Raw genomic sequence first — 27,954 nt, 5'->3', positions numbered from 1 at the left:
CCATGTGGCACATTTTAATCTAAAAAGTGATCACAGATTTGAGATGTAAAAAACAAAACAAAAATAATACACAACTTAGAACTTCAGACCAGGACTGACTAGGCTGTGTTCAGGACATCTATGACTACTGCCATACTGTAAATCATACATGTGTACTGTACAATTTTTTAAATTAAAAGTCCCATAATCGTAGTTTTTAATGAAATTTAAATTGTCAATTTGAGATGTGATAAAAACAAAAATGTCCATAAGGGCTGGACAAGACTTATTCTCAAACACTGTACAGTGAAATGTGTGATTTACAGTACCCTAACCTAGTCCGTCTTGTCCAGAATCTGTGGACAATGTAGTTGAAGTTGATCATTTCCGGGACACTAGTTGACGAGGTGAAGCTAAGGCAATCTTTTCATTCAGACCTATCTTTACCTATCAGACCTCCTATTTTCATTATTTCTTCCATTCAAAAAAATGTTCTTTCAAAGTGCACTCAGACACACGGCGCTCTAAGTATTTATTTATTTATTTATTTTGAAAACCGGATGTCAATGACCTTATGAATCAGCTTGACGCATTGGATCGCAGGCGTTTTACCGTAAAGGCTTTTGTTAGGAGGGCGTTAACATTTCATGTAACTTCAATACTTGACCAATAGAGGGCAGACTCTGGCCACGTTTGAAATAAACCATCTTAATGTCTCGCTGAAATGTTCAAGCTGCTCGCGCCTTTGGAGATACGATCACAGACAATAACTAAGAGAATGAAATATCTTTGAACAATTTTTTTTTTAAGGAATGCTACAAAGTGCTTGAAAATAAAAATAACATAAGATAACAATACAGTTAATATGAATACGCGCTTGCAATATGACCACGTGCTCTGATCAATGAAAGATTATTGTTTTTTGTTTGTTTTTTAAAATGTGTTCAGGAGTGATTTGAAAAAAGTCACTGATTTAGTCAAAAGCACAGTTCGTCGGATATGGAGTTTCAGAGCTGGGGGCCCTGCAATGGAGGAAGAGTGTCGGAAGCAAGGGAGGAAGGAAGGAAGGACGGAAGAACAAGAAAAGAATGAAAGTTCAATGGTCACGTGGTAGGTCGGCGTAGTAAACAGTGATGCAGCTGCTAACAACATGACCAGGGAACGTGTTCAGTTCACGGAGGAGACAGACTTTTAGTTCACTGCTTCTCTCAGTTGGTCAAGTTTTGTGTTTGGAAGAGTTCCTTAAAAAAGATTATTATTCAAGCAAATTCCACGTCTCTGTCTTAGTCCTCCCTCCAGACACAGGAGCAGGGATTTCTAATGTTTACACTGAAGTGATCGATGCTGCGCGTATGTAGCCTGAAGCCTAATAAACAAAACAAACCCACTGGTTGATGTGATGAGCGGTATAGCTCTCCTGCGTAAAACCTGCGTCATCGGTGCATTTGATGCCTTTTGACGCCGCTTCATTTTAACACACGATGGTTACATGTAAGGCAACAAGACACCATCCCCCAGTCCACTGTGGGTTTGATGCAGAAGCTCACGCTCTGTGCACTTTGAGAGGAAGACGCGTGACGGGGAGAGAGTGAGTTTGGGGAGAGTGTGGTGGGAGGGTGTGAGAGCCCTCCCCCCGCCAAATGTCTAGATGGATTCACTCCTTCATAACCCAACTCCTCTTCAGCCTTGCGCAGATGACCAAAGTGTCCAGAGCAGCCAGAGAAGCAGCCACAGGGTGACAGGATGAGAGCACAGTAGACTTTTCACTTCTCACCCACTCATTTGTCTCATTTAGTGAAAGCCGAATCAGCCAAAAAACAACCTCTGGCTCAAGAGCACGTGGCTGTAGGTGAATGCCAGCGCACTCCACGCCTGCGCGGGTGATGCCATGCCGCGAAGTCACACCGGCGACGACAGCGGCGGCACCGGGCTCTGGCTGAAGAGCTCCACGGGACGCCGGGCGCAGGATTACGCACTGAAAGATGTGGAGTCTGGGAAGAGGACGATGAATAACGCGGTGCGTGTGGGCGACGGGCTCCTGTCTCCCGGTGCGGCAGGTGCGGTGGGAGCGGAGAGGACGCAGGGCGCCCGGCTCAGCTTGCTGGGGAAGCCGCTGACCTACAGCGCGCAGAGCGGCCGCAGGAACGCGAGCTACCGGCGGCTCCAGAATTACCTCTACAACGTGCTGGAGAGACCGCGGGAGTGGGCGTTCATCTACCACGCTTTTGTGTGAGTGCTTCAACTCTTTTTGTTCATCTTGCACCAGAGATTTAGAGGCTGACAAGCCACGTTTCACCATATTCTCTTTGTTTTTAACGTGTAAAGAAGAGTTTCCATATTCTCCTAATGCCAATATAACAGACTGTAGTTGATGTTGACTGCTGTTCTGAAGATAATCATGGTATGAAAGTGGTACAGATTAGATTGGAGAGGGATGTTTCTGAAGAAGAGTGAATGTTGGTGTAGAAACGCCTCCTTTTCATTCTCCTTCATTCATTCTGAATGCAGAAAGATCCTAGGAAAAAAACTCAGTACAAGCACTTTGTGACTTGTTGTCTGCACATGGGTAATTGTCTTATTGGGTTATGTCAGGGATACCTTTCTGATAAATGTGTTCACCTGTTGCTCCAGTCACAGCGTGCAGAAAACACTGAAAGTGAAATGTGTGAACCTAAAATGGGGCTAATTTTGATTGATGAAACAATAACACAGTATCACTATGAACATATTTATTGGCAACAAGCCAGCAGTTCATAATACAGCATATACACTGATTTAAGGAATTGTTTTCATACATAAACATTTGAGGTTTAACATATAATCTCGTTGGATGTTTTACCTCAGTTATCAATTGTCTCAGTTTCTGATCCACACAAATTTAAAACCCCTACTGCAACTTTCTTTATCTTTCCAAAAATCTATATTTAATAATGATCATCACATTTCTTTTTTTTAACCATCTGAAATATCTACTTTGCTGTTGTGGTAACATTTTGGGGCCATTTATCTCACAGCCTTATAAGTGTGTGTGTGTGTTTGTTTGTGAACATATTTTTCATCCATCAGTGTGAGGACATGTTGACATTGTGGGGACATTTCAGCAGGTCCTCACATCTTTAGGGTTTTCTGATGAATAAGGGTTAGTATGATGTCCAAGTATATTATTTGTACAATAAGGGTTCAATTTTCACATAACACAAGTAACTCTGGGTTCTTGTAAGGGAAACTCTGTCATCTCTCACCCGTAAAGGGTGCATGTAATATTATCTGCTACTACTTGGCCTGATCCTAAGTCTTTCATCACTGTATTGGTGAGAGAGAGAGTCTGGGAAACATCCTAGAAGCACACATTTGTTTTTAAAGCCTCATTTTTGTCCTCCGCTGACCACAGCGCGGTGTGAAATTGCCCTCATGGCCAGTGTTGCTGATAAATAATAACACTGCAGCTTCCTCCTGCCTCATGCAGTTTCAATTAACCAATTTGAGGATTATAGCAAACATTCTGGCTGAGATTTCCGACTTTGTGTCTAAGCTAATAGGATTTGTTGTAGTACTGGCTGCACTGTTTGAGTCCCAAGGGTGTTTTTCCACATGACGCACATACTTACTCGATTCATTCACAGCAGTTGTTATCTTGCTTGCGATCGTATCTTCACAGGCAGTTGCTTGATATCTCGGTAATCTTGACAGTTGCTTGAAAATCATCTGCAAGAGTTTCTGCTGTGCTGTGTCTGTTCTCTGCACCCGAGAGACCGCCTGTCAATCACGCGGGGTTGCTTGCTGTTGCAAAGACACCTTTCACAGCTGGTAGTAACATTTTGTCCCGAGGGATCTGATCATGTCCAGATCGCATTAAGGGCATGTCTGAATGCACAATATCTGCCCTGAATGCATCCTCGGAGCTGATCACAAAAACCACATTAGGAGGTGGTTTGAGGATGCATGTGGCCACATTCCCGAGCTGACCTCCTCTGACCTCTCTCCTAAGTCTTCTTTTCACTAAACAGCACCCATACTTTCACTTATTTGAAGCCACTGCCACAATATCGACTGTGATCACCATATGATTTCTCTTCATAGTTAAAATTAGAGCTTTGGTTCTCTCCGCTGCTCCTGACTCTTATCCTTCTCTCCGTCTGTCACTCACACTCACACACACACACACACAAACACGTGCACAGCAGACACATCTGTACAGTCGCACGTTAAAAACAAATTTTGGTTCTTTTGAACAGACATGACGTCATGACAAATGTAGGGCAGACCTGATCTTGTGCTCACAGGAGAACAGTCGTTGCTCGCGCTCACATGCGATCACATCGCTGAGGATGTTAAGTTTTTGGTGCTGCTCTTGTCTTTGCTGCTCAGCTGGAGGAGCAGATGTTACTGTGGTTTTTTTTTGTTTTTTTTTTCACTGTTTCATAGAAAAACACTGCCGTTCTTGGAATGTGTTTGTTTGTTTTTTTTCATTTTCTTTTTATTATTCATGAAGAGCAGGCTCTGCATTATCACAGCAGTTTTAATTCCTCCTGCAGATTACACACTTGATTTCTCTTTCTCACTACTGTGCGTATACAGTGCAGTCACATGGTTGGAGTGATGAAGCAGCACATCCCTTTGCGTTCTGAAGGGGTCTTGTTGGAAGAAGAGCGCTGTGAGAAGGAGGAAGTGGAGCTGTCAGAGGAGGGGCTGCGAAGCCGGATGTTGACATTTTATTTGCTCAGGCGGGACAGCTGAGGGTGCAGGGGTTAAGTTGTTACATCTGTTCACGACCACAGCCTCCCACACTTGGTAGTTAGCATTGAATGCATGAATGAAATTATATAAATGTACCACTCAAAGAAATTGTTTTAGCGAAAAATGTCGTCAGAGAGCGGCAAAAACGAATCTCACTAAAAAGACAAACTGACAGAACAGGAGGCAGCATTATTTTAAGGATACAGATCACTGACGTGCAACAGTATTCAACTTGTTTTCTTCCAAACATCCACATGGATTCAAGGATAAACTGGACAATGGTCAGAGGCTGAGGTCACGAGGACCTCACAAATCATGTTTATGTCCAAAAACTCAATATTTAACGCTCGAATAATGATGGATGACCAGGATAGAACTAATTAAGGTGAAAAAAAAATGAAAGGGTGACATTTTATACCCAGAAATCCATAGGTCAGCTGCACTATGATATCACAATGTTCCCGCACAAACATTGGGGCCACATTTCCTGCAACTTGACAGGTTGGCTGAGGCTCACGACTGAAGTTATTGTTATTATAGTTCCACCTCAGCAGGTTTGTCGCAGCCCTTTATCTGATTTCAGCGGATCAAACTAAACCCTGTTAACTCACAGTGGTCGTATTTGATCTGAGACAACACTACTCTGTCCAAATTCACTCACCACCCTGTGTGCTATACAAGCAAGTGCACTAACACGTGTCCAGTTTGAGACGAGTCCAGTTTAAACATGTCCATTTGTGTGTCTCTCACACTATTGTTTAGCTTTATGTGCGTAGTGAAGCACTCACGTGACATTTATGGGTTTTTGGATTGTACTGGATGCTCTGTAATTCTTTTAAACAGAGCCACACGGTTGGTGTAGTGGTTAGCGTGCAGATTGGGGGATTAGGCAAATCGGGCACTCTAAATTGATCGTAAGTGTGAGAGTGAATGGTTTGTCTCTATGTGGCTCCTGTGATGGAGTGGCAAACTGTCCAGGGTGTACCCCATGTGGAGGATCAAGCCGCAGAAGATGAGTGAGTGAGAGTGAGTATCAAATTCAGAGTTAAGGATTAAATAACCTCACAATGCATATCTTTATAATATATCATAATACAATATGTATTACAATTCAATATTTCAGAGCCTTTTCCGTTCACCATTTTTGATGAATTCCAAAAACGTCTCCCAAATACCTTTCAAAATTCAAGCATCTTCTTTCCCAGAGTTTCTTGATAGATGGGTCATTCACATTCCAGAGAGATCCGGCGATTGTGACCGCTATCAGATCGATACCAATACTGAATATCACATCAAATCATCCATTTATATTTTTAAGCACCCAGTGTCATTTACAAATGTTGCGCTTTCTTTCTTTTTTTATTTGCTTTTCCAAAATGTAAAAATAATACAATTACCCCAAAACATGGAGACGCCCAAGGATATCTATTGATTAGAAGGGTCTGAACACTCTGTTCCCTTATCCAAGCTCAGCTTCCATCATTGATCTCAGAGAAAAGTTTGCTCTTGTGATATTCCAATTGTTCTGACACTTGTGGTCTTTGACTCTTTGACATTTTTATGTGGATTCCTTGTGTTGTGTCTTTTAAGACCACATCTAATATATCATTGCACCAAAGAAAAACAATCTGCTAAATTAAATCCCTCCCAAAAAGACTCTTTGGCCCAGGTGCTGTTTCAGTGTCTGAGTGGACTTCTGTAATCGTGTCCAAGTAGTCCACATTAGTAATCATGTACATTTCTCAGCCTGCAGAGGATAAATGACGTCTGGTCAAAACAAAGGGAGACTGAGGCACTTTGTTGTGAGCGATGAATTCAAAACAAAGTCATTGCTACAATGCAGTAGAACTCCATAAGTTATAGCTATAACAAGCTCCATTGTTATAGCTGATGTGCAGGGAGACAGTTTCTGACCCCCACATACAACCTATACAGTATGTGTCAATGAAATCTGCAATTCAAATTCAACATCCTGTTAGACTAGTAGTTTATGATGCTTTTCAGTGGAAACAGTAGTATTAAAGGGAAAAAAGAAAATTGTGAATGCCTTTGTGTAAGGTCATTATCTATAGTTGCTGTTTGCTGGCACACTAAGTTACCCTGGGAAACCTTTTCGGAAATCATACACTAAGGTTGACCTTAATGCTGTATATTGAATGTACAGTAATAAACCAAAATGTATAGGAAAACTTTGACCTTTGAATGTTTGCAGTCGTGAGACATAAATCAAACACACACACACACACACATGCATTCTGGTGTAGTGACTTAAAATTTCACAGTTACTCCGATTCTTGTGGTGTTTATTGTTTGGTGTCAGATTAGGGATTAATGCACATTTATATTGTGCACACATGTTCGTACACTTACTGTCACACTCACTCAGATAATTTATATTAAGTTGAACTGAACAATAAATCACTTTAAAATCAAAATCACAGCATGAAACAACCAAATCAAATCAAATAATTCATGTAAAGTTCTCAGCAATCAGAATATACAGTTCATTTAGCAGTTATTTGATATATTTTGATATTTAGAACTGATGGTTCTGATGGAAGATTAAAATCGTAGTCACAATATTTGTCAGAAAAATCACAATAACACATCTTCCTTGTCATGTTGTGGCCTAATATTCAATGGAAAAGGCAGAAAGACACACACAAAACCTCCGTACACACTGACAATGTATGTATCATCTGACCCAACATGTGATGATATGAAAAACCCTTTGAAATGGCCCTGAAACAGTCTGAAATAATGTTTTTTTTGTAGGATACATATTAATAACAACATTCTTAAGTGAAAAACAATAAAAAAAGATGCAGGCACTTTTTATGTTGATCCCTTCACTTAAGAATAAATCAATATCACAGTATGTTACGTTATTTCAAATCAAAGTGTATCAACTACAATGAATTTTAATGCATTTCATGGTTAAATCTTACACCCTATGCGCTGCACATACCCATACACACAATCAAATAAAGGAATATTATTGTTTACCGCCAGCTCTCCATTACACACACACACACACTCCATGTCTCAACATAAATGGTGATCGGCTGCAGTATGAATCAAGACACTGATAAGCATCTGGGCTTGCTCCTTGCCAAATAGTGCTCCCACACTGAAACACTGCTGGCATTAAGATTCAATCTCTTAATGAGATGGCGTGTGTTGGGCTAATCACATTTGCTGAAATGGGTTCCAGCCGCAGCCTGCATTGTGCGCTGCATTCAGAAGATGTTTCCGCTCCGTGTGTGCGTGTGCCTGTGTGTCAATTCGAGTAATGTTTCACCAAACTGTCTGTCTGTGTTTTTGTGTTTGGTGCACACGTGGAAGTGTGACGTGTAATGTTACTGTGTCGGGAAGTAACTTTATTGCATTACATCTTTCAAAGAAAATGTACATTAAATTAAATGAACATTCAATTCAATTCTAAAAATAAATATCATAACCAGAGGTTAAACAAAAGACACTCATATTACTCCAAATTAAAAGCATTTCTGATAAAAACACAGATTGAGATGGAAATTGTAATAAGAATTAAAGAAATAAAGTTAAGGGACATAAAAACAGATGATGACTTCACGCGTACAGGTCATTTATCTGTTTTTATGTCGTCTGTGGTCTGTTCTTTGTTTAAGAACCTAATTTTATACTGCACTGCAGCACAATGACAACAAAGTCTTCCTTTTTGTAACTGACAAAAAAATGGATTACCTTTGTAACATCAAACGAAAGACGATCTTTGGTGTATGCGGTAATAAGGCACTCTAATTATTTAGGGATGAACAATTTTGAATAATGATCTAATTGGGATTATTTTTACAGGATTCGCGATATCAGAGGGAATGGTAATTTTTAAAGCATTATTCCCATTTTGCGACAGCGAACACGCTCCTCCTGGCGCAAAATATTATCCAAAATTGCACGAAATAAAAAAGTTTGTGGATTCCTGGTTGGAGATCCCTGAATTTCAGTAATGGCGAAAGCCTGTTGCTGAGAACAAGCAGGAGGCTTTTTGTATATATTGCAACGTTTGAGTTCATTTGTATGGTTGTGCTCTATAGATTTAATTGCAAACTAAAACTGTTAGTTAAATATGTGACGCTGATTACAGGTTGAAGTGGTGATAAGGTCTTACATGTTTTGAAAAGGTCTTGAAAAAGTCTTAAAAAGGTATTGAAATTAACTTCAGGATTCCTGCATATACCCTGTCATTCAAAAAACATATTTAAAATGATTACTGCGAGATATTTGTGCAGATCTGTGAGAAACAAAGATGTTCTCTTCAGTCTGTAGAATATGATGTGTAAAGATCAGGATAATAATTCATCTAAAATGATATTTTGACACACATTTTGGCTTGAACAAATATTGCGCCTCCTGCGATTTGAAAGCAGTTGGCAGTTGGCTGTGTTGCGTTTTCTATAAAATTTCGAATTGTTCAGCCCTAAAAAAAAGGCAAAGAACTTTGGAATTAATTCTAAAACATAAAGAAAAAGCTATAATAATAATAATGATAATAATATGCTATAAATGGATTTACAATAGTCTAAAATGCTGGAGAAATTCAGCATCATCATTTAGACAAAACTTTTTTAACATTAAATCAGAGTTGCATTTACTTGTTTTCTTGCTGCTTTTGGGTTTTATACAGAAATTCACATCCCCCTCATTTACTTTATGAAACTTTTTTTTACTCATCTATACTTTAATGAGCTCTGGGGCACAACAGAACTGAGGGTTATTTATGTTGAAACACACAGGCTATAATAATGAAAACAAAACCGGGTCAAGACTGCCTCCTTGAGGAATACCATGCTGTATTTGCAATAACACATGAGCACTAAGAGTCTTTGCGTTGACTCTCAGGTCATGCACTGTACATCTTTCAGTCTCTGGGCTGCAGTTTGCTCCATAACTACATGACCAGATGGCTTTTCAAAATTGCAGTTGTCAGTTAAATGAACAAGCATTTTCCTCTAGAAGGGAGTCGATTATAGTGTGTAATCTGCATGCCATATTGACGCGTTTATGTGTCCATGAAATCTGTGTGTGAGAGAGGGAGATTTACTCACACAGTGAGTGCATCCACCATCGATCGCGGAGCCAATCTGGAGAATCGACAGGTAGCACTTCAACCCGGTCTCATGATCTGCAAGGAGTCAGACACTAGTTTTGTTCTAATCATTAACCTCAGTCCAGGTTTGACTGCTCACTGCACAGATTTGTGTAGAATATGTGATGCATTAACTGCCACCTTCAATTACGCTGACTTTTTTTTAAAATCAATAAAACAACCTATTTAATCTTAACTCAATCAGCCCATGGACATAGTGCTTGCAGATCAGGGAGACGTCAAGGAGTTGAAATTGTCATTATGGAATATTTTTGAAAATGGTGGCAAACTATATTTCATCGATTGCTAGACAGTGATGCATCATAGAAATGCAATTGCATAATTATAGTAAAAACTTCATTGAGTTCACACAATGTTGATAAAGTCTGTCATCTACACACAGCTCCATCCATGTTTCTCAGTGTAGCGGTGTTTAGATCTCATGTTGCCAGGTTGCAATCTCAAGCTCCACATTGAAAGTTATTCATTTTATGTTGAGACAGATGGAGGCAACAGCAACATGGTGCTAGTAAAGCAAGAAGGTTACTCTGAGTCCGCATATTTGTTTGCTCCTTTGCAATCTTTGGTCCACATGCTGCTCTTTTGATGCTTTGGTGTTGTGATTGTCTCCTCAAGAGGATCGTTTAGTTGGTTTGTGTCCTCCATTGTCACTAATGAGTCAACTAAATGAGTCACTCTAAAAAAACAAAACACTCTTATTTTAGTCAGATTTAGACAATCGTTTCTTAATGTCAGTTAGTCTGACTAAATTCGAGCTAGCCTTGAGGCTCATGCTCATGTGCACACATTGCATACATTACGTCTATGATTGTGTTAGTCGGACCAGAGTTGGACTTGGCGAAACTTACAGAATCACAGCACGATCCATCTCGCCGTTCCTAGTTTGTTTTTCTAACGAAAGGTCAACAGGAAACTGATTCAATAAGCACTAACATACAGAGAGATACAGTACCAACTACGGCGGCGGAGTCAGACGTACATGGCCAATGAATAGATTTTCTCCTCTGCGCGTGTACTCAGACTCTGCAAGTTGTCCGATTGCCTGTCTTAGTCGGACTATGGCATCAGCTGAATTAAACTGCATGTAAACTTGCTGAGTGTTCTTCTTCTGATCAGGGATGCAGGTAAAGCTGTGCTCACAGTGCCCTCTGATGGACAGCTTAGTACTTCAAATAGCCTGACGCTCTTCTAGGCTGTTTATTCTGAACTTGCATGGAATTTTAAGATTATTTGATTAGTTGATTAATCATTCAATAACTATTTGATGACCAGTCCACTATCAAAGTAATTAGCAGTTGCAGCCCTAATAAAGACTTCAACGATTAATCCAATAAAACCCATGTCAACCCATGTATTAGTGGATAGTTTCGGATATGGAGAGATTACCCCAGAACCTTTAAATTGAAACAGGAAACACTGCAAAACTCTGTTGCACCCACAGACCGCGCAGTCACTGCAGCTACATTTATCTAAGAGGGAAAAATGTAACCTGCATTCAGGCGAACATCAAAGGCCTCCCAAAGAGACTGCACTTTGTTTCCCAAGAACATGGCGACATTTGAGACACCTGAGCACATAAAAGAGTCTCTTTGTTTAGGTTCAGAGTTACTTCTAGGTAGGGAGGAGGATGTTGGCTAGAACCCAGTGGAAAATGTTGGAAAATACTAAGGACCTGTTAGATAGGATGAACAGAAGGAGTGATGCGTGTGTCTGTGTATGTGTGTATAAATACTGTCATGATGTGTTCCGGTGTTTGCAGGAATAGCTACGACTGGGTAACAAGGTGGCGCGTGCGTGCGTGTGCGTGTATTCCATGTCTTTGCTGGACAGTGTAACACAGCACAGATACCGTGAGCATTTTTATGTGCGGGTCACCGGCTTGCACCATGTGATGTGGGGACAGAACAGAAAGCTGGAAACAAAGTTTTGTGAGGGCGTGAATGACGTGAAGGTGACAACAGAGATGTTCAAGGTTTTTCAGTGCAGGGAAAACACAATAGCAGTTTTGTTTAAAGAAACATCTGTGTTTTAAAATAAAGACCGACATTCACAGGGACCATGTGCACACAGGAGGATTTTAGCTGTGTGTGCATTATATCCGAACACATACTAAAAGATACACGATGTATGAAATGAAAGTTTACTTTGCCAAGATTATGTCAATGTAACAGGGTCAGTTACGGAAGCGTATTTGTTATGTACTGCAATTCACTACACACGTGTTATTTTCACGGGAGTTTAAGTTGTCATGTGGAACCTTTGTGATTTTACGTCCCCGCGTTCACTTTTGGGGCGCCCACCTGGTACATGGGAGAGGTATACCTGACATGTGTGCTTGTGTCATGAAGCACATTATTAGGTTTATAATAGGTTTATAAGTTTGACACTGTACATATGTTTATTTTATAGATAGATAGTTTATTTTCCTGTGTGAGACTACCTCCAAAGATCGTACGGCAAAATTCTTCACAACAGAGACGGACCGCAAAACTATCAACACCAGAACATACATTTTATCTTCCTCAAATTTACGCATGTAGTAGAAGCTTATAGTAACCGATAGAAGAGTGTGACCTATGTGAGATTTATGGCGGATTCTTATACCAATATATTTGCTGATATACATTTATAGACATACTGTAGTACATATAAAATAATGATTTTTAGTGGCCAACTGATTTATCAGGTGGGGCTCTCACCAGTATACAGTAGTATGTAATATATATATTTATATATATATATATATATATATATATATATATATATATATATATGTGTGTGTGTGTGTATATATAAGACACTGTTTGTACCTCTCTTGTAAGGTTTGGACTTAAAAGGTCTGGTACACTGATAGATGAGATGGACTCAGCCCCAAATTGCAGACCGTGTCATTTCGCTGCCAGCGCTGGTTTTCAATCATGCTTATGAACTTGTCCTGGGAGAAAAACAACACAAAAGACAAAACTGTATTCAGAGAAAAGGACTGAACAATACATTGTTTTTGAAATAAAATGACACAATGCACACATGTTGGAAAGAAGCCATATCTATTATGTTGCCATCCATTAAGTTAATATTTCATATATTTGTGTATTGGTTTTAACCAGGATGGAGGTAAAGTAATGTACAGCATGTTATTATTAAAAAAACCCCATCCTATACAAAACACTTCCCACAGAACAAATCCCAGCCACCACAGCAGACCCAAAGACAATATTCACTCACACAGTTATTAGATTGTTGTAATAGGGACACAGATGACAAGCAAAACACTATTTAATTACCCAGACTACATTTAAACTTACTTTTATCTCAGTAGGTTTTTAGTACTTGTTCTTCTACCTAAATATTCATTATTTTAAGTATTTTCATTTGAGGACATTTTGCTAGTATCACCAGTGCAGTAGAAAAGCGTATGCTTGGATCCCCCATGAGCATTACACCCACATTGCTCCCACTTCCTCATCTTTCTACATTAAGTACACTTTCAGATGTGGAGGGGGACAAAAAGAAATGAGCTCATTAGACATCGTGTGAGTGGTAAGATTTGATGAGCAGTCAGCTTTGATGTAGGTTTTTATCAGAACCAGTGGGCTACATCAATCAGAGCTCGCTGGTGAGTGGCTGCGACATCAGTGGACACGGCAATGACAAATATACTGTGACATTCAAGGGTCACAGAGGAAGTGTGTAGGTTGTGTGTGAGTGTGTGTTGGGTTGGCTTTGATGGAGAAAGACTGCATACTTCATATTAGTGACCATATATACGATATCATCGCGATACAAGCGCGTACAATAATTTCAGTGTGGTGAGTTTTTATTATTGTGAGAATCGTGAATGAAGAAAAACACTAATATTTTCTTTTTGTAAAGATTATTTTCCATAAATGTCCGAAAATGTTGTAAGCTGTTGATCGGTTGTTCCCGAAACTCAAAATTATGATGTTCTCTTGTCTTGTTTTGTCCCAAAACCTTAACAAAATTGCCAAAAAATAATCTTTATAAGCCTTTCAGACTTCTAACCTCCCCTGCGCAACATCTTATCTATACTGATTTTAGATTTTCTTTTATATAATGTGCTTATAAACTAAAACAATTGCATTTTAATGATTTAATTGTTATATGGATGAGAAAATTTAAGAAGCAGAAACATTTAAATGTAAAAAAAAAATTATTAGATCATCAAAATAGTGGACGATTTATCCACAATCTTTCCTCATTTAGGATTTATTATGAGGTTATTAAATGAAATATGTATCCTGTTTGCAATCTTTCTGACCACCCTATGTGCAGACGGAAAGCTATGCCTGTGTAAGAATTGAAAAAACTATATTTAAACATATTTTTCAGTCAGGATAATCATGGCGGGACATTTTTATATCGTCCCATGCCTACTTCATATCAACTTTGAGACTGTGACTGTTTGTTGGCAGACATCGCCGCCGTTATTCCACATTATTATTTATATTGCTCATGTTTGAGTCGCTGGCATTTGGTTGAAATAATGAGGGAAAAGCTATTTATTATTTAGGATGGGACTAGGTAGTCGCAAGTGGTGCGGAATTAATTATCATATATAGACACTTTAATGATGGGATTTTGCACATTAAGGGTGTGGTGGATGAAAATGAGTTAAAATATTAGTTAAAAATATAATACATGTTTTAATTTGATTAAAAATAATGTATTTGATAAAAGAATTTTCCTTACGACAAAACTAATAATGCTTAATGTGAAGAGATTAAAAAGAAAACTGGTTGATAGGAGAAATGTTTATGGTATTATGTAAGTTACATTTATGACTAACAATGATGATTTTAGTTTGCATTTAGCAATTTGCATTTACTATTCAGTGGGTTACTATTCATCAGCCATCAACTGAAAGTGAGAAATTTAATGGAATGGAATAAAAATGAATGAGGATCATAAAGTGTTTGAGTGGAATCCAGTTCTTTTTTGGATAGAAACTCAATCCCTTTCAAGTGGGGAACCTTGCACAGTCGCTGAGAACATGACACTGTTATTTTCCAACATTCAATCAGATGAGCTCCACAAGACTCCCAACAAGACTGTGTTGCTCAGTGTTGCAGTGTTTTGTTTTTGTGTCTGTGGTGAGTGTTGTGTTTTATGTCATGACTAATGGAAGGAAAGCACAACTATTACAGCTAGGCTCGTAAAGTGAGATGACAAGATGGCAGTGAGTTGATTTACGGACCAAGGGTCATCCTTTTAAAAGCTCTGCAGACTCACCTGAGGAGTGAGAAAAGCAGTGCCCGCCTCCTTGGCTAAATATGTCAAAAAGCATCCACAAAACGTTTTATCCTAACCCTCACAGTCCTGGCATGTACAGACAGCGTGTGTTTGTGTGTGTGTCCGAAAGTTGCAGCAAGAGAAAACACAACTTCCTCACAGCAGCGTCGCTGTCACTCACTACAGAAGCTCAGTTCACGTCTGCTTTTACTTCAGCAGCTTGTTTTGGACCTTTTAGATATTCACGTCTGAGAAGCGATCAGAAAAATACATTAGAGATGTCTCCTCAAGCAGTACACGAAGAACCTTGACTGATGACGAGCTTGCAGGGCTTTACTGTGAATCTACAGGCGGGAAAGTGATGATTTAGATGCTGCTGTCATACAAGTCAGGCCCTTAAAAATCAAGAGCAATCTTTTGAAATCAGTGCTAAAACACGCAGAGGCAGCCAGTGAAGGGAAGGAAAATAGAGAAATATGTCGTTAATGCAGGTATATAGTATATCGGAAACACAGTCTCCTAAAAACTACCTTCCCACAGAACTCAGTCATGTTTCATAAGGAATATTTTCTGAAGCAAAATGATGTCAATATATTTACATGTCTCCAAATGTTCTTTAAGCAGAAATGAGGAAATGCAGGTGATGATAACCATTGTTTGATCATGAATAGAGTTGGATTTAACACAAAAGGCACCTGGTTAGGACCCAGAAAACATCAGCAACCTCTGCATAAGAAACACATGTTGTAGGGTTAAGCGTTAAAACTCATTCGGTGTCCTCATAGCGGCAGTAAAACACACTGGGACATGATAGACTCAACTTTTGGTCTCAAACCTGACTCCAATTGTGGTCGGCTGCTTGGCAGACATCTCTCATATTGCTCATATTTAATGAGACCTTTCCTGTCCCAAAAGGAGAATTTTGTTTTGCACTGAGAGCAAAAAAAAAACATTAAGAAATATCACTGCCAACCTCTCTATCTCTGGGTAAGAAGTTTGCCTCAAACATGTAAGTGTGATATGTCAAAATAAAGGTAATCTTGGGAGTAAATATGTTCCTATGAAATGTAATTCTATAATGTTTTTTATTTGAAAGGAATTTTTTAAACATGGCTGATATGCTAGATAAGGAATTGTAAGTATTAAGGAACATTTAAAAGTTCAAGTGCAAGCTATCTATAGCAGAGGTTGGGGACTCGAGTCACATGACTTGATGACATGACTTGATAGACATGCTGATGTGTGACCTACTCCCATCTCTGATCCATAGCCTAAAAGTGCACCAGACAGTTTGAAGTAATAACCAAGTTGTCCAGCAGAAGGCACTGTGAGCTCAGCTTGCCCTGCATCCATGCACTCCTTGTTCATCAGAAGAAGACAACGGTGACGTTGTGTTGTTTTGGGGGTGATTACTGAGGACGCAGACAAACTAAACTATCACAACACCAAAGCATCTGAAAAGTGGCGTGTGGAAGTCATTCTGATTCTACGCCATAAATGTAACAAACAAATCTGTGGTCTGAGCTGACAATCTCTCGAGACTAAGCAAAGATAGTCTCGCGACCACAATAGTCTGTCAGGATTTGTGCAGAGGATAAATCCTAGGGGAATGAGGCACACATGCAAAGCTACTGCTGCACAGAGTTTCCTCCCTGTGTATGAATATGGGGTTTCACAGTGGATCTGATGCTCGGTGTGTGTGTGAGTGTGTGTGTGTGTGTGTGTGTGAGTGTGTGCACATCAGTGTGTGTTTTCTTGTTAGTCATCTGGCAGTCCTCTCGTACATCATCATCAGGTGCCAGTTTGCTGAGCAGACTGCGGCGCTGATGGATGGAGACAGGCTGAGCTCCTCTGTCCTTCCTGCCCACACACAGTACACTGCTGCTGGGTTCACGTCACACACTCTGGACGTTACCCTGTCAGTTCTCCTAACAATGAAAGCACTCACTTACAGAACCTCTGTGCGCACACCCACACATATTACCGCACGACGCACATACTTCTCTCTCTCTCTCTCTCTCTCTCTTTATTGAAAACACACTCATTGCAAAGTTCACTCAAAATCCATCAGTGGTATTCTCATCTAAATGTACAGAATATAATGAAAGTGCTCATTATCCCATTAAAACGTGGCCAACCCCATTTAAACCACAAAATGTGTTTTATTTATCTGTTTTTCTGTGAATTACGTAAACAGGGTAGACGTTACGATTCCCATGATAATCTCAGCCCAGCTCATGTTCCCTGTTAGTCAGTGGACAAGCCTTTGCATGGTAAATTCTCCATCTCGTGAAAAAAAAAAATCTGCATAGACTTTATTTTTCCACGCCAAAAAGGACATTTGTTTTTCTCACTGGAGGGTCACGCATGCAGATACACACACACACACACTCTGCATATTTTATGCCTGAATGTAAAAAGACTTCATAGAATCAAGATGAGAAAGGCTGTGAACCACACTGGACCAATGAGTCAGTAATACATTTTCTGACCTTCAGCTTAAATGTCAAAAAGAAGTACAGTTATGACAGGTCCATACTTACAGCATTCCACAGGAGAGCTGCTTCTGTATGAGCTTATATGCTCTCTCTCTCTCTCTCTCTCTCTCCCTATACATATATATATATATATATATATATATATATATATATATATATATATATATATGTATATGTATATATCCTTCTTTACCATAAAATTAATGATTTTAAATACTCAGGGTTGTTATTTTATCCCCAAAGGAGAGTTCTCTGGATAAAAATCATATACATATTCATGTAGCAGGAACTATATGAGCCGTGTGTATCGGCACAGCTAAACCACCTGGAGTGACGGGGTGAATATTTCATCAGGCTTCTGCAGATGCATGTGTGTGTGTGCGTGTGTGTGTGCATACACACATGCCAGGCGGCTCGTTGTGCTCTGTATAAACATATATATACAGTATATACATCTCAACACATCATAATAACGCGCGCACACACACACACACACTCAGAGCTCAGCATTGTGAATACTTTATTTTGGTTAGTCGTACACGCTTTTCCCTGGTGACACATTGATTCAGAGACAGAACAGCACCGGCTCACCCACACCAACAGGTTGGGACAGAGTTGGGGGTTGAGAATGAATACTGCACGAACAGGTGTTTGCTTGGTCTGACATGTTTTCTTTTGTGGAAGAGTTTGGGAGCATCATTTGTCATGCCTGTTAAGTAATTAGGGAAGGGTTGAGAGTCACACGAGACGGGGCACATTAGAAGGGGGGGGAAAGGAAAAGGGGAGACAGATTGTGTGAGAAAAATGGAAGTAAATAGGGGGGATAGTGAAATAACATTACACACAGAAGGGTAGTGGTGTGAAATACCTGGCAGTCACCCATGTTGTTTATTTGTCTCGCTCTAATCTGTGCTAAGGATGCTTGTGATAGACATTTTTTTATTGTACACTAACTTTATACAAGGGGAAAATAATCAAATGTTAAGACACTATGATTTATATTTGAACAGGTGTGTCATTTCAGTTCAGGGGCCACATATAGTGCATGATCTCAAGTGGGCTGGACCAATAAAATAATAGTATCATAACCTTTAAATCAACAAGAACTCCAAATTTTTCCTTCTTTTTTTTAACATTTAATAAAGTATGTTTTTCCAAATTTCCACAAATTGATCCTGCAGGCCGGATTGAACGCTCAGCTGTGCCGGTTCTGGCCCGTGAGCCGTACGTTTCACACCCACGTGATAAGAATGTAAAACTACTTTTCTCCCGCTGAATCTTACTTTAACTGGATCGATAAACAGGAGCAGCTAAAAGTGACAGTGCCCAATTCAAGCCTCAAAAAGTTGATTTTTTTTATCCGTGTTTTCCGAAATGTGAAAACCTCACATTTGTACTGAGTCCTGTTTTTGTGTTCATTTTATTTTATTTTCAGCACTAGCTCAGTGAAAACTGAGTCGTCAAAGCTAAAAAAAAAACAACCCTCTGTATTTTCTACTTGGACTGGTTGTGCTTGTGTTATTTTAGCCAGGGTGGCTGAATGTTAAAATGTGAAAATGACCGGTTGGTTTTTGCCTACAAGAAAATGTATCATTCAGTTTTGGATTCAGGAGGAAAAGAAAATTGCAATTATTTATTCTATTGGATTGCAATTCTCGAAGAATTGCTTTTCAAATGGAATCAGCAGCCATGTGTTCTTATACAATAGAATTTTGTCAAAAGCATATTGTCCCAGCCCTGTAAGCACAATGATATAACATCCATTGGATTTTTGTTTTAAGTAGAATAAACTTCTAAAAATGCATTTACACAGAAGTTAAAGCTGCTGACAGTGAAATCCTTAAGCCAGAATCTGTGTTAAATAGCTCTATATTCTGACAGCTGTCTCTGATCTACAGTGTTTGCTCAGTGACCTGAGTTTCTCATTCTCAGGCTCTGGAGAAGCTTTTCCACTATATCACACAACACTTAATCCAATCAGGAGCCAGAACTCCACAAAGAGGTGGTCGTCTCTGCTTGTGAGGTTTGGCTGTTTGTCAGTGAATGTATGCCCGTTCTCACCTCACACTTTGATGAGGTGGCATAGCGAGGAGGGAGGGGAACGATAAATCCTCCTTTGTGCTCCTATGGCAGTTTAAATGTATGGAGTGACAGAAATGGAGCGAAAAATAGTGTGTCTCTCCACTCTTTCCTCTCATTGTCCCTCAGTATGTTTACATGGCATTGTTGTTTGTTGTGTTTGACTAAAATTGGACTTTTACAAATGCATGTATTAATCGGACTGACATAGTACTTCACTTAAATGTCGTGATGTCAGACTAACACTGACTAACAATGCAACTGGGTGTCAAGTTACCTTGAGTCGGACCAAAGTTGGACTCGAGCAGGCTGTGGTGCTCTGCACATGTGCCACACTTCCCGTCCTTTGACTAATACCTTGTAATAATAGAGAAACACAGGAGAATAATGGCCCTTTTCCACTATGGTCCCAGCTCGCCTCGCCTCACCTCGGCACGGCATGGCACGGCACGTCACGGTTTAGGTTGTGTTTCCACTACAAAAGAACCTACTCAACGTGGGGGGAGTCATCACTGCACGGCTGCATGAAACTGCGGTGACTTCGTTTTACACACGACACTCACACAAGTGACTTGTAAAGCAGTTAGAATCAGTTAATTAAAACTATTTGTTCAGTACTTCCTCCATGACCGGAGCACAGACTCCGTCTGACACAGTCAATGCACTGAAATGCAGCGGCAGGGTTTGTGATGCCGGTCGCGATCAGCATTGCTGTCACTAAATACACCAGATTTTAGTGGAATGCTAGTGGAAACGAAACTGAATCACGCCGTGCCATGCTGAGGCGAGCCGGTGGAATTCAGGCCGGCACAAGACGGACTTTACGAACCCGAAACTGCCTTATAACAAGCTGAAAAGGGGTGTTTCGCCCCCAAGTGAGGTGGACACACTTGTGCAGAGGAAATATTCAATATTCAGTAAATAGATTCCATACCAGTGCTTGTGTACGAGGACAAGAACAGTTGAACTGCATAGTCGACTGCTTGACTGTGCATGGAAACATACTGACTGTCTCCACATAGTAGGGCTGTCACTTTTTCCCAAAAAATCCTTTTGTAGCAAATTTATAATGACCCATAATGTGTAACCGTCATCCCCGCTCCCCGAGTATTCATAACGTACGGCACCCAGTAGTGTAGGATTTAACTGATCTTCCATGCATCTGCTAAATCGATCTCAGTAACATTTGGAAAGAAGACGCGAGCACACGTTATTTTATCACGTTTTCCAACGGTAAAATTCACTAAGGCTTTTACTCAAATTGATTGACATTTCACAGCAGGGAACAACAAGCCATTTCACATTCAGTCTCAGAAATTCAGATGTATAGCTCTCTGTGTAACAATGCCTCAGGCATCAAAATATGAATGCACATATACTTGAGGGCTTTTATGCAAATGAGACCAATTATGTTGCGTTTCTGCTCCGTCTTGCCTGGACTATAAAGTAACCGGCTCAGCATCCGTATCAAACCAGCATCACACAGCATACAAGAAGGACACAGACGGAGGTGAGCGCCCAACAGAACATGGTCAAATTAGCATAATGGGTTATAGGAGTGTGATAAAAAGATATATAAGTGAATTTTCCTCTCAACTTATGGACATTGTTGACAAAAAAGGGATAACATAACATCAGTTAAGTGGAAATAGTTAAGCTGGTCTGCAAAGATATGTCACTGGTTGGTTCAAACAGGATGGGAAACCCAAACCAACCTTTTCCATCACTTGAAAAGCAACCACATTGAGAATATGAAAATGCATGCTTATTCTGGTTGGACCTGTTCATCTGCAGCACTAGCAATTACAGTCAGAATAGCAGTTGTTTTATTTTGCATGTTAATAGATGGTCATGATTCTACACGATACACAGTATTAGTGATCAAAACCACTGCATCTGGAGAAAAAGGAAATTCCAATAATAATCCAAAACCAAAACATTAAAAGAAAGCAAGAAGCAATAAAGTCAAAGTGTATATTTCCTGTGCTTTATGGGAGCACAGCATTTGTTTGTTACACAATTTGTAGCGTGATGTTTTTGACATGGCTGGTTATTGCAAATAGCTGGCAAATGCGTCAGCACAGAAGTTATTTTTAATGTAAAACAAGTGTAACAGTTGGTAGAAGGAGATACTCAATGTTATCTTACAGGTATCAGTATTGAATACAGATGGTGTTGAGCAATCCCTACAAATCAACTATATATTAAAAAAAGAACTGCCAATGTGAAGCCTCCAGATTCACCATTTAATCAGCACCATGTCAGTTTTTGAAACCAGAAATTGAGTCACCTGCATCCAGACATCTGTTGGACGATATCAGTCACAGTGGTGTCCACTCATGTGTGCTATTTTCTTGCATTTGAGACCATGACAATACTTAACAAGTCAGAAGTAGGCTCATTTTCCCCTAGACTTCCTTTCATATTCAGTTCTTATTGCAAATAAAGGAGTCGCCTTTCAAACCAGAAGGCTTTGTCGTGTTTTGTGCTTTCTTCAGGCTTCAGTCTGGATGAATTAAACTCAATATCGCCAAATTTCTTCCAAATATCCATCACTCACGCACTCACCTTCTACCGCTTTATCCTCCACATGAGGGTGGCGGGGGGCGCTGGTGCCAATCCATGCTGACATAGGGCAAACGGCGAGTCCATCTCATGGCCACACATGTAGACAAACGACCATCCACTCTCACTTGTGGTCAATTTAGAGTGTCCAATTTCCCTGCTCCCAAAATCTGCATGTTTTTGCACTGTGAGAGGAAAGCCGGAGAAAACTCACGCACACATGGGGGAGAACATGCAAACTTCATGCAGAAACTGCCCAACTGGGCAAAAGCAAGGGTGCCAACCACTACACCAACCGTGTGGCCCCTAAATATCAATCAATGTGGTAAAATACTCTAAATGATGATACTTTTTGGACATATTTCCCATGCTCATGAACTCTAATGGCGTATTTCCACCGGCTCTACTCGCCTCAGTGAGTGCCTCGTGGCACAGTTAGGTTGAATCTCCACTACAATAAAAAGTACCTACTCAACGTGGGCGGAGTCATCGCTGCATGGCTGCGTGAAACTGCGGGGACTTTGTTTTATACGCCACACACACACACACACACACACACACACACACAAACAAACGAGTGACTAGTGACTTTACACCAGACTCCTGTAATTGTTGGAGATCAACCCACGTTTTTAAGATTGTTAAGAAGTTTTAACTTATCTACAATTCGGCACTGTTCGGCGTGATTTCTCTCCACACGTCTCCGGAGTACAGACTCCTACTCCACAGACTACAGCGGCAGGGTCTGTGATGCTGCTCGCGATCGACGGTGCTGTCCCTAAATACACCAGACTCCTCTGTTAAATATAGAGATTTCCCTGGTAGTTGTTGGAGAATAACCCACGTTTTTAGGATTGTTAAGTAGTTTAACCCATCTACAGTTCGCGGCTGTTCGGCTTGATTCCAGTCAGTGGCCGGCAGTCTGACCAATCATTGCATAGTACCTACTCAGCACGCTTTTGGAACCTCGCCGGAGTGCGAGGTGAGGCGAGTAGAGCCGGTGGAAATACGCCATAATAGAGGTACAAAGAAGAGCTTATCCTCCTGAAGGCAAAAAAAATATGTCATACTTGACCAATCTGTCTCGTCAGTAGTCGTCTTGTGCCTCACTGAACATTTTAATGGTGCACTGTAAATTTGACATATGGAGAGGCTGCTTTTTGAAGCAGCTTATAAACGGCAGAACCAGCCGACAGTGTTCCCACCACATTTTGATTTAAATATTAAAATCACTCTTGCTCTGTCTCCCTCTCTGTGTTGCTGAATCTGTTGTGAATCAGTGTTCCTTTATTGCCCTTTAAAGATGGCTCTTTTGTTGTGGAGGCGTCAGACCATGGCCACTCTTTGAAGTGCTGTTAGTGAAGAATTTTTGGCATATGTGCACGAGTTTAATGAAACTAACTGAGTCTGGCTCTTTTTTTTATTTTTTTTACTTATTTTTTTATTTTCAAAGCCATCAGGAGCCAACACATGTCCTTCTTGGATAGCGTTTCCCCCCGAGGACCACGCGAGCTGTCCATCATCTGTTTCTCTTTGTTTACTGAGTTGGGAATCTTTATTGTCCCTCGTTATGAGATCAAGGGGTCTCTTCTGTTGGATTGTTGGTTCTTCATTAAACCTCAGAGAATGATGGCTCCCTGGACCTCTGAAACATTAAAGGGAGACTGAGCCAAAAATATTGTCTGCAGTTTTACCCGTAGATCCATGGTGGAGAATTCAGTAGCTCTTTGGAAAAGACGACAGCAGAAGGACAGAAAATCCATCTTTATACAAAATTGAAGAAAAGTTCTGTTAAAAGCTGAAGGGCTTCAGTTTAAGTTAGGCTTCCTGACAAAATACAATGCTATTGACAGTGTTTTCTGATTTATGGTTTCCCTGATTTATGATAGAATTTTTTTTAACCTGCTTTTATTCAAATATTCTATTCTATAAGTCTATTACAAATGATTGACCAAATGACTACTTACATGACCAATGAGTAGGATTATAGAGGGCTCTCTAGAAACTTGTGATAATTTTCATAGCTGTATAGTTTTCATTTGTCTGTAATCACCTGGACCAAGAATCATTGTGTATTATTATCTTAGAATAAACTTTATATCTAACACTGCCATGTTAGTGTTGTAGATATAAAGTAGTTCAGAATAGTGTGTGTGTGTGTGTACCTAATAAGCACTGTTTCTGTAAACGATGATTCATCGAATGTCACTCCTATTTATGACTTCCTCTGCAAATATTCAACAATTTATGAAGAAAATGTTCCGCTTTTTATGCTCTGGAATTTGTTTTTGTACGAACATATGTGTGTGACTCTATCCAGTCACTCCACCAAAAAAAAAAGGGTTTTTGCCCCCCAAAGTGGGTTGCCCCTAGCAACCAACACAGTGTAAGTCATGTTACACTGCATGAGAAGTGCCCCCTCTGTGTGCATGAGAGGATAACGGGGAAGAGGAGGGAGAATGTCCCTGTGAATGCCTGTGTGTGTTTGTGTGTGTGTGTGTGTGTGTGTGAAATGTTCTCCGCTATGTAGTGTGTGTGTGTGTGTGTGTGTGTGTGTGTGTGTGTAGGCTTTTGGCCCAGTCCATTGACAGGAGTCAGTCTAATGTAGAGTGAGTCTCTGTTTTCTCTCTGTAAGCCTTCTCCAAGGCCTGCAGAACAGCAGAGCGACCAGCCTGACACAACAAGACAGGTGGCTGTTTGGATAACATTACACCTTCTCACAGTGTGTGTGTGTGTGGGTTTTTTTCATGTGGCTTTTGAGGACCGAAAATCCTATTAACCATACCGAGTGTGGACATTTTGGCTGGTCCTTACATCTTTAAAGGGCTTTTTGAGGGTTAAGACCTGGTTTTAGGGTTAGGGTTAGGCAAATGTGTGTGTGTCTGTGTGAAAACAAGAGAGCAAAAGAGATCCATTTTAGCATTTGATTAAACTAAAATAGCCACAGTTTACTGCTTATTTGTTAGTGTTTGTCTGTGAGGGTGTGTGTGTGAGTGAGAGAGAGAGAGAGAACGTGATTAAGTCCATTAAATTGGGGGGGGGGGGGGGGGTGTTGAGCAGCGTACACTCTGGACACTCTGGACACTCAGCTTGTCACATGGAGGCAAACAAACATTTACTCTCACATTCACACCTATGGTGAATTTAGAGTCTCCAGTTAAAGGTCCAGTGTGTATCATTCAGTCAAAAGTGTTATTTTCATTTGGCAGAATTTGAAAATAAAATACTTATACTTAAGTTTTGGTAAGTGTACAGTCATCTGACTGTTTTCACTCAAGCCTACAATGGACAAACTAATCATCTTTTCGAAGTTTTGATGTTAACTGAAGGCCACATAGGTGCTCCAACACACTTGGAATGGTTAGGGATCGGGCTATTTTAGCCGCGACATTCAACTTTAGAGTATCTGGAGAAAACAGACACAGAACACAGACACAGACAACCTGAGGCATCAGTATTAACCATCATATGACAATCCCACCCCATTCATGCCATGTTCATAATGAAGTCAGATCATGTTGTTCATGGTATGATGGGGGAAAAAAGAAAATGGGTCTATTTAAGTTTGAAGTAAGTTTAAACTTCATCAACCAGGGGCTGACATTCATAAGGATCACAACTCAAAGGTTACAGCTATCTGTGTGTGTGTGTGTGTGTGTGTGTGTGTGTGTGTGTGTTTGATGGAGAAAGGATCATCAAATTCCCATATAAACTGACTTCAGCCGACTCACTCAGGCGTTAAGGCAAGACACAGGGAGAGGGAGTGTGAGAGCAGTGGACGGGGACAATTCCGAGTCTGTGTTGTACACTTGCTAAATGTCAGCTCCATCTAATTCTGCGTGAGGCAGTTTATACGGAGGCAAAAGGCTAAAGATGACACTCTACACTTCACAGCTTAAATGTAAACGTTTCTCTCTCCATGTATCTCCTCTGCTGCTCTCTCTCACACATAATCGAGACGTCGGTATTTTATAAAACACAAATCCTGCTCAATGAGCCTGGAAATTTAAGAAAATCAAATATAATTTGTTTGTCAAGCATATAGAGAGTTAATGCTGCAGATGAGAAACAAAACTTTCCCTTTTAATGTGGGAAACGCAGACCTCAGACAGTGCAGGTTAGGAAGCAAACATCAAAGGTGTCCAGCGATTCACTGCATTTGTCTGTGCAGGTGTTTTCTGTTACGTTAGGTGTTTTCGGTTACCATAAGTGCTGCAGATGAATATCAGCTGTTAATAGCTTTTTGAGTGGCTGTTGTTGGAGGGAAGGTTGGCTTGGAAAGTCCTGCACCTGCCTTAAAGCTGAACATGTGGTATTAAGTAGTGAGTGGATGAATTTATCTTAGCTTTTAGTTCAGAATTGTGCCTTTTCATTAAACACAGCAAGGGTATCGTTAGGATCTTATCGATACTGATACAGGTTCTTCTTACTTTTGACTGAAAAGAGTACCTTTACTGTTAGCATGACGTTGTACCGGCACGAGGACAGCGAACAACGACATCGAGTGCAACACAACGGACAACAATGAAGGAATCCAGCTTTGAAACTGCTTTGAAGAAACACCGGTTGCAATGGAGTGACATTTTTCTGTCGCCCAATCAGCTGAGTGTCGTGAGTGGAGCTGGTCTAGCTTCACCCATACCACACCATGACTCTGGTACCCCAAGGGAAGGGTACCGAATCATTTGAATGGTTGGGGCTGGTTATTTTAGAACTATTCCTACTGGAAATGCAAAAAAATACTTACCGAACTATCCACTCGGTTAGCATGGAGCTGTCAGGGTTCTAGCTAGCCCATTTTAGCATGAAGGCCCAATATGTTGTAATTTGCAGGCGTAACGCCCTCAATTTTGTAATCATGCTAGTGTAACCGAGCATCTGGGGGTCACCTGGACTGTTCATCATTTCAGAGAGATACGAGAGAGTAGTCCGTTACACATGCACCAAAGCGCGGCAATAACAACAAACACGTGACATTTCTCACGCTGAGACGTGATAAAACTTACCGCACGTAAATGAGTAATCTATGAATCGATGACGTAAAGGCAGGAACGCGCATGAATGCTGGGAATGCGTACACAGGTAAACAGCACGGTCAGGTAATCACTTCAATTATATCACTTGATTCATGATAATAGCTGCTAATTAAAGTGTAAGTTTGGAATGTAAAATTTGAATTGATCTACAGTTTGACATTGTTCACGTTGACTCTTGTGTCGAACGTCTTGCTCATGCCTCTTCCAGTGACGGCAGTCTGGCAAAGTATCAGCTCAGCTTGCTTGGAACATCATCAGAGCAGGTACTAAGAGGAGTACCAGGTACTATCACTAATGGAAACAATGTTTTTGATTTTTGATTTTTTTATTTGCCTTCCAACCTCAGATGGCAGTAGGAAGAAAATGTAAGCACTAAAATAGAAAACTTGCTTGGAGAAGTGACACAAAGTAGAGATGCTTTATCTGCTTTGTGCGAAGTGTTCTCTCACAGTACTTTTGACCTTCAGGATGAAAACGGTGTCTGGTTAATGGATTCCCTGAGCAGATTTTTTCTAAAAGCTTGAGATGACGTCTGACTCTGAAAACAATACCACACAAAAGGAGTTGCATGTACACCAGTGACTGCCTGACTAAAATGTGAAGCAGCAAATTCAGCAACATTCAGAATTCAACTATGGAGGGATATCAAATTGTTGGCAAC

At 40.3% G+C, this 27,954-nt stretch overlaps 1 protein-coding gene across 12 annotated transcripts in view; it reads left to right on the top strand.

Moving 5' to 3' along the window:
* Positions 1–1,490: 1,490 nt before the first annotated feature.
* Positions 1,491–27,954, top strand: part of kcnq5a (potassium voltage-gated channel, KQT-like subfamily, member 5a) — a 105,031-nt gene continuing 78,567 nt past the window's right edge. For 7 of the 12 annotated variants that reach the window (XM_058651437.1, XM_058651438.1, XM_058651436.1 and 4 more), the window contains exon 1: positions 1,492–2,208. In XM_058651437.1, the coding sequence (XP_058507420.1) occupies positions 1,868–2,208 (341 nt within the window). In that variant the 5' untranslated portion in view covers positions 1,492–1,867. Of the gene's footprint in view, positions 2,209–27,954 lie in introns of all 12 variants that reach the window. The other 5 variants (XM_058651439.1, XM_058651433.1, XM_058651434.1 and 2 more) reach the window with 2 other exon arrangements.

Source organism: Solea solea, chromosome 15, assembly GCF_958295425.1.
Source record: "Solea solea chromosome 15, fSolSol10.1, whole genome shotgun sequence".
NCBI lineage: Eukaryota > Metazoa > Chordata > Actinopteri > Pleuronectiformes > Soleidae > Solea > Solea solea.
Note: the sequence above shows the minus strand (reverse complement) of the source record. Positions and strands in the feature narration are given on the sequence as shown.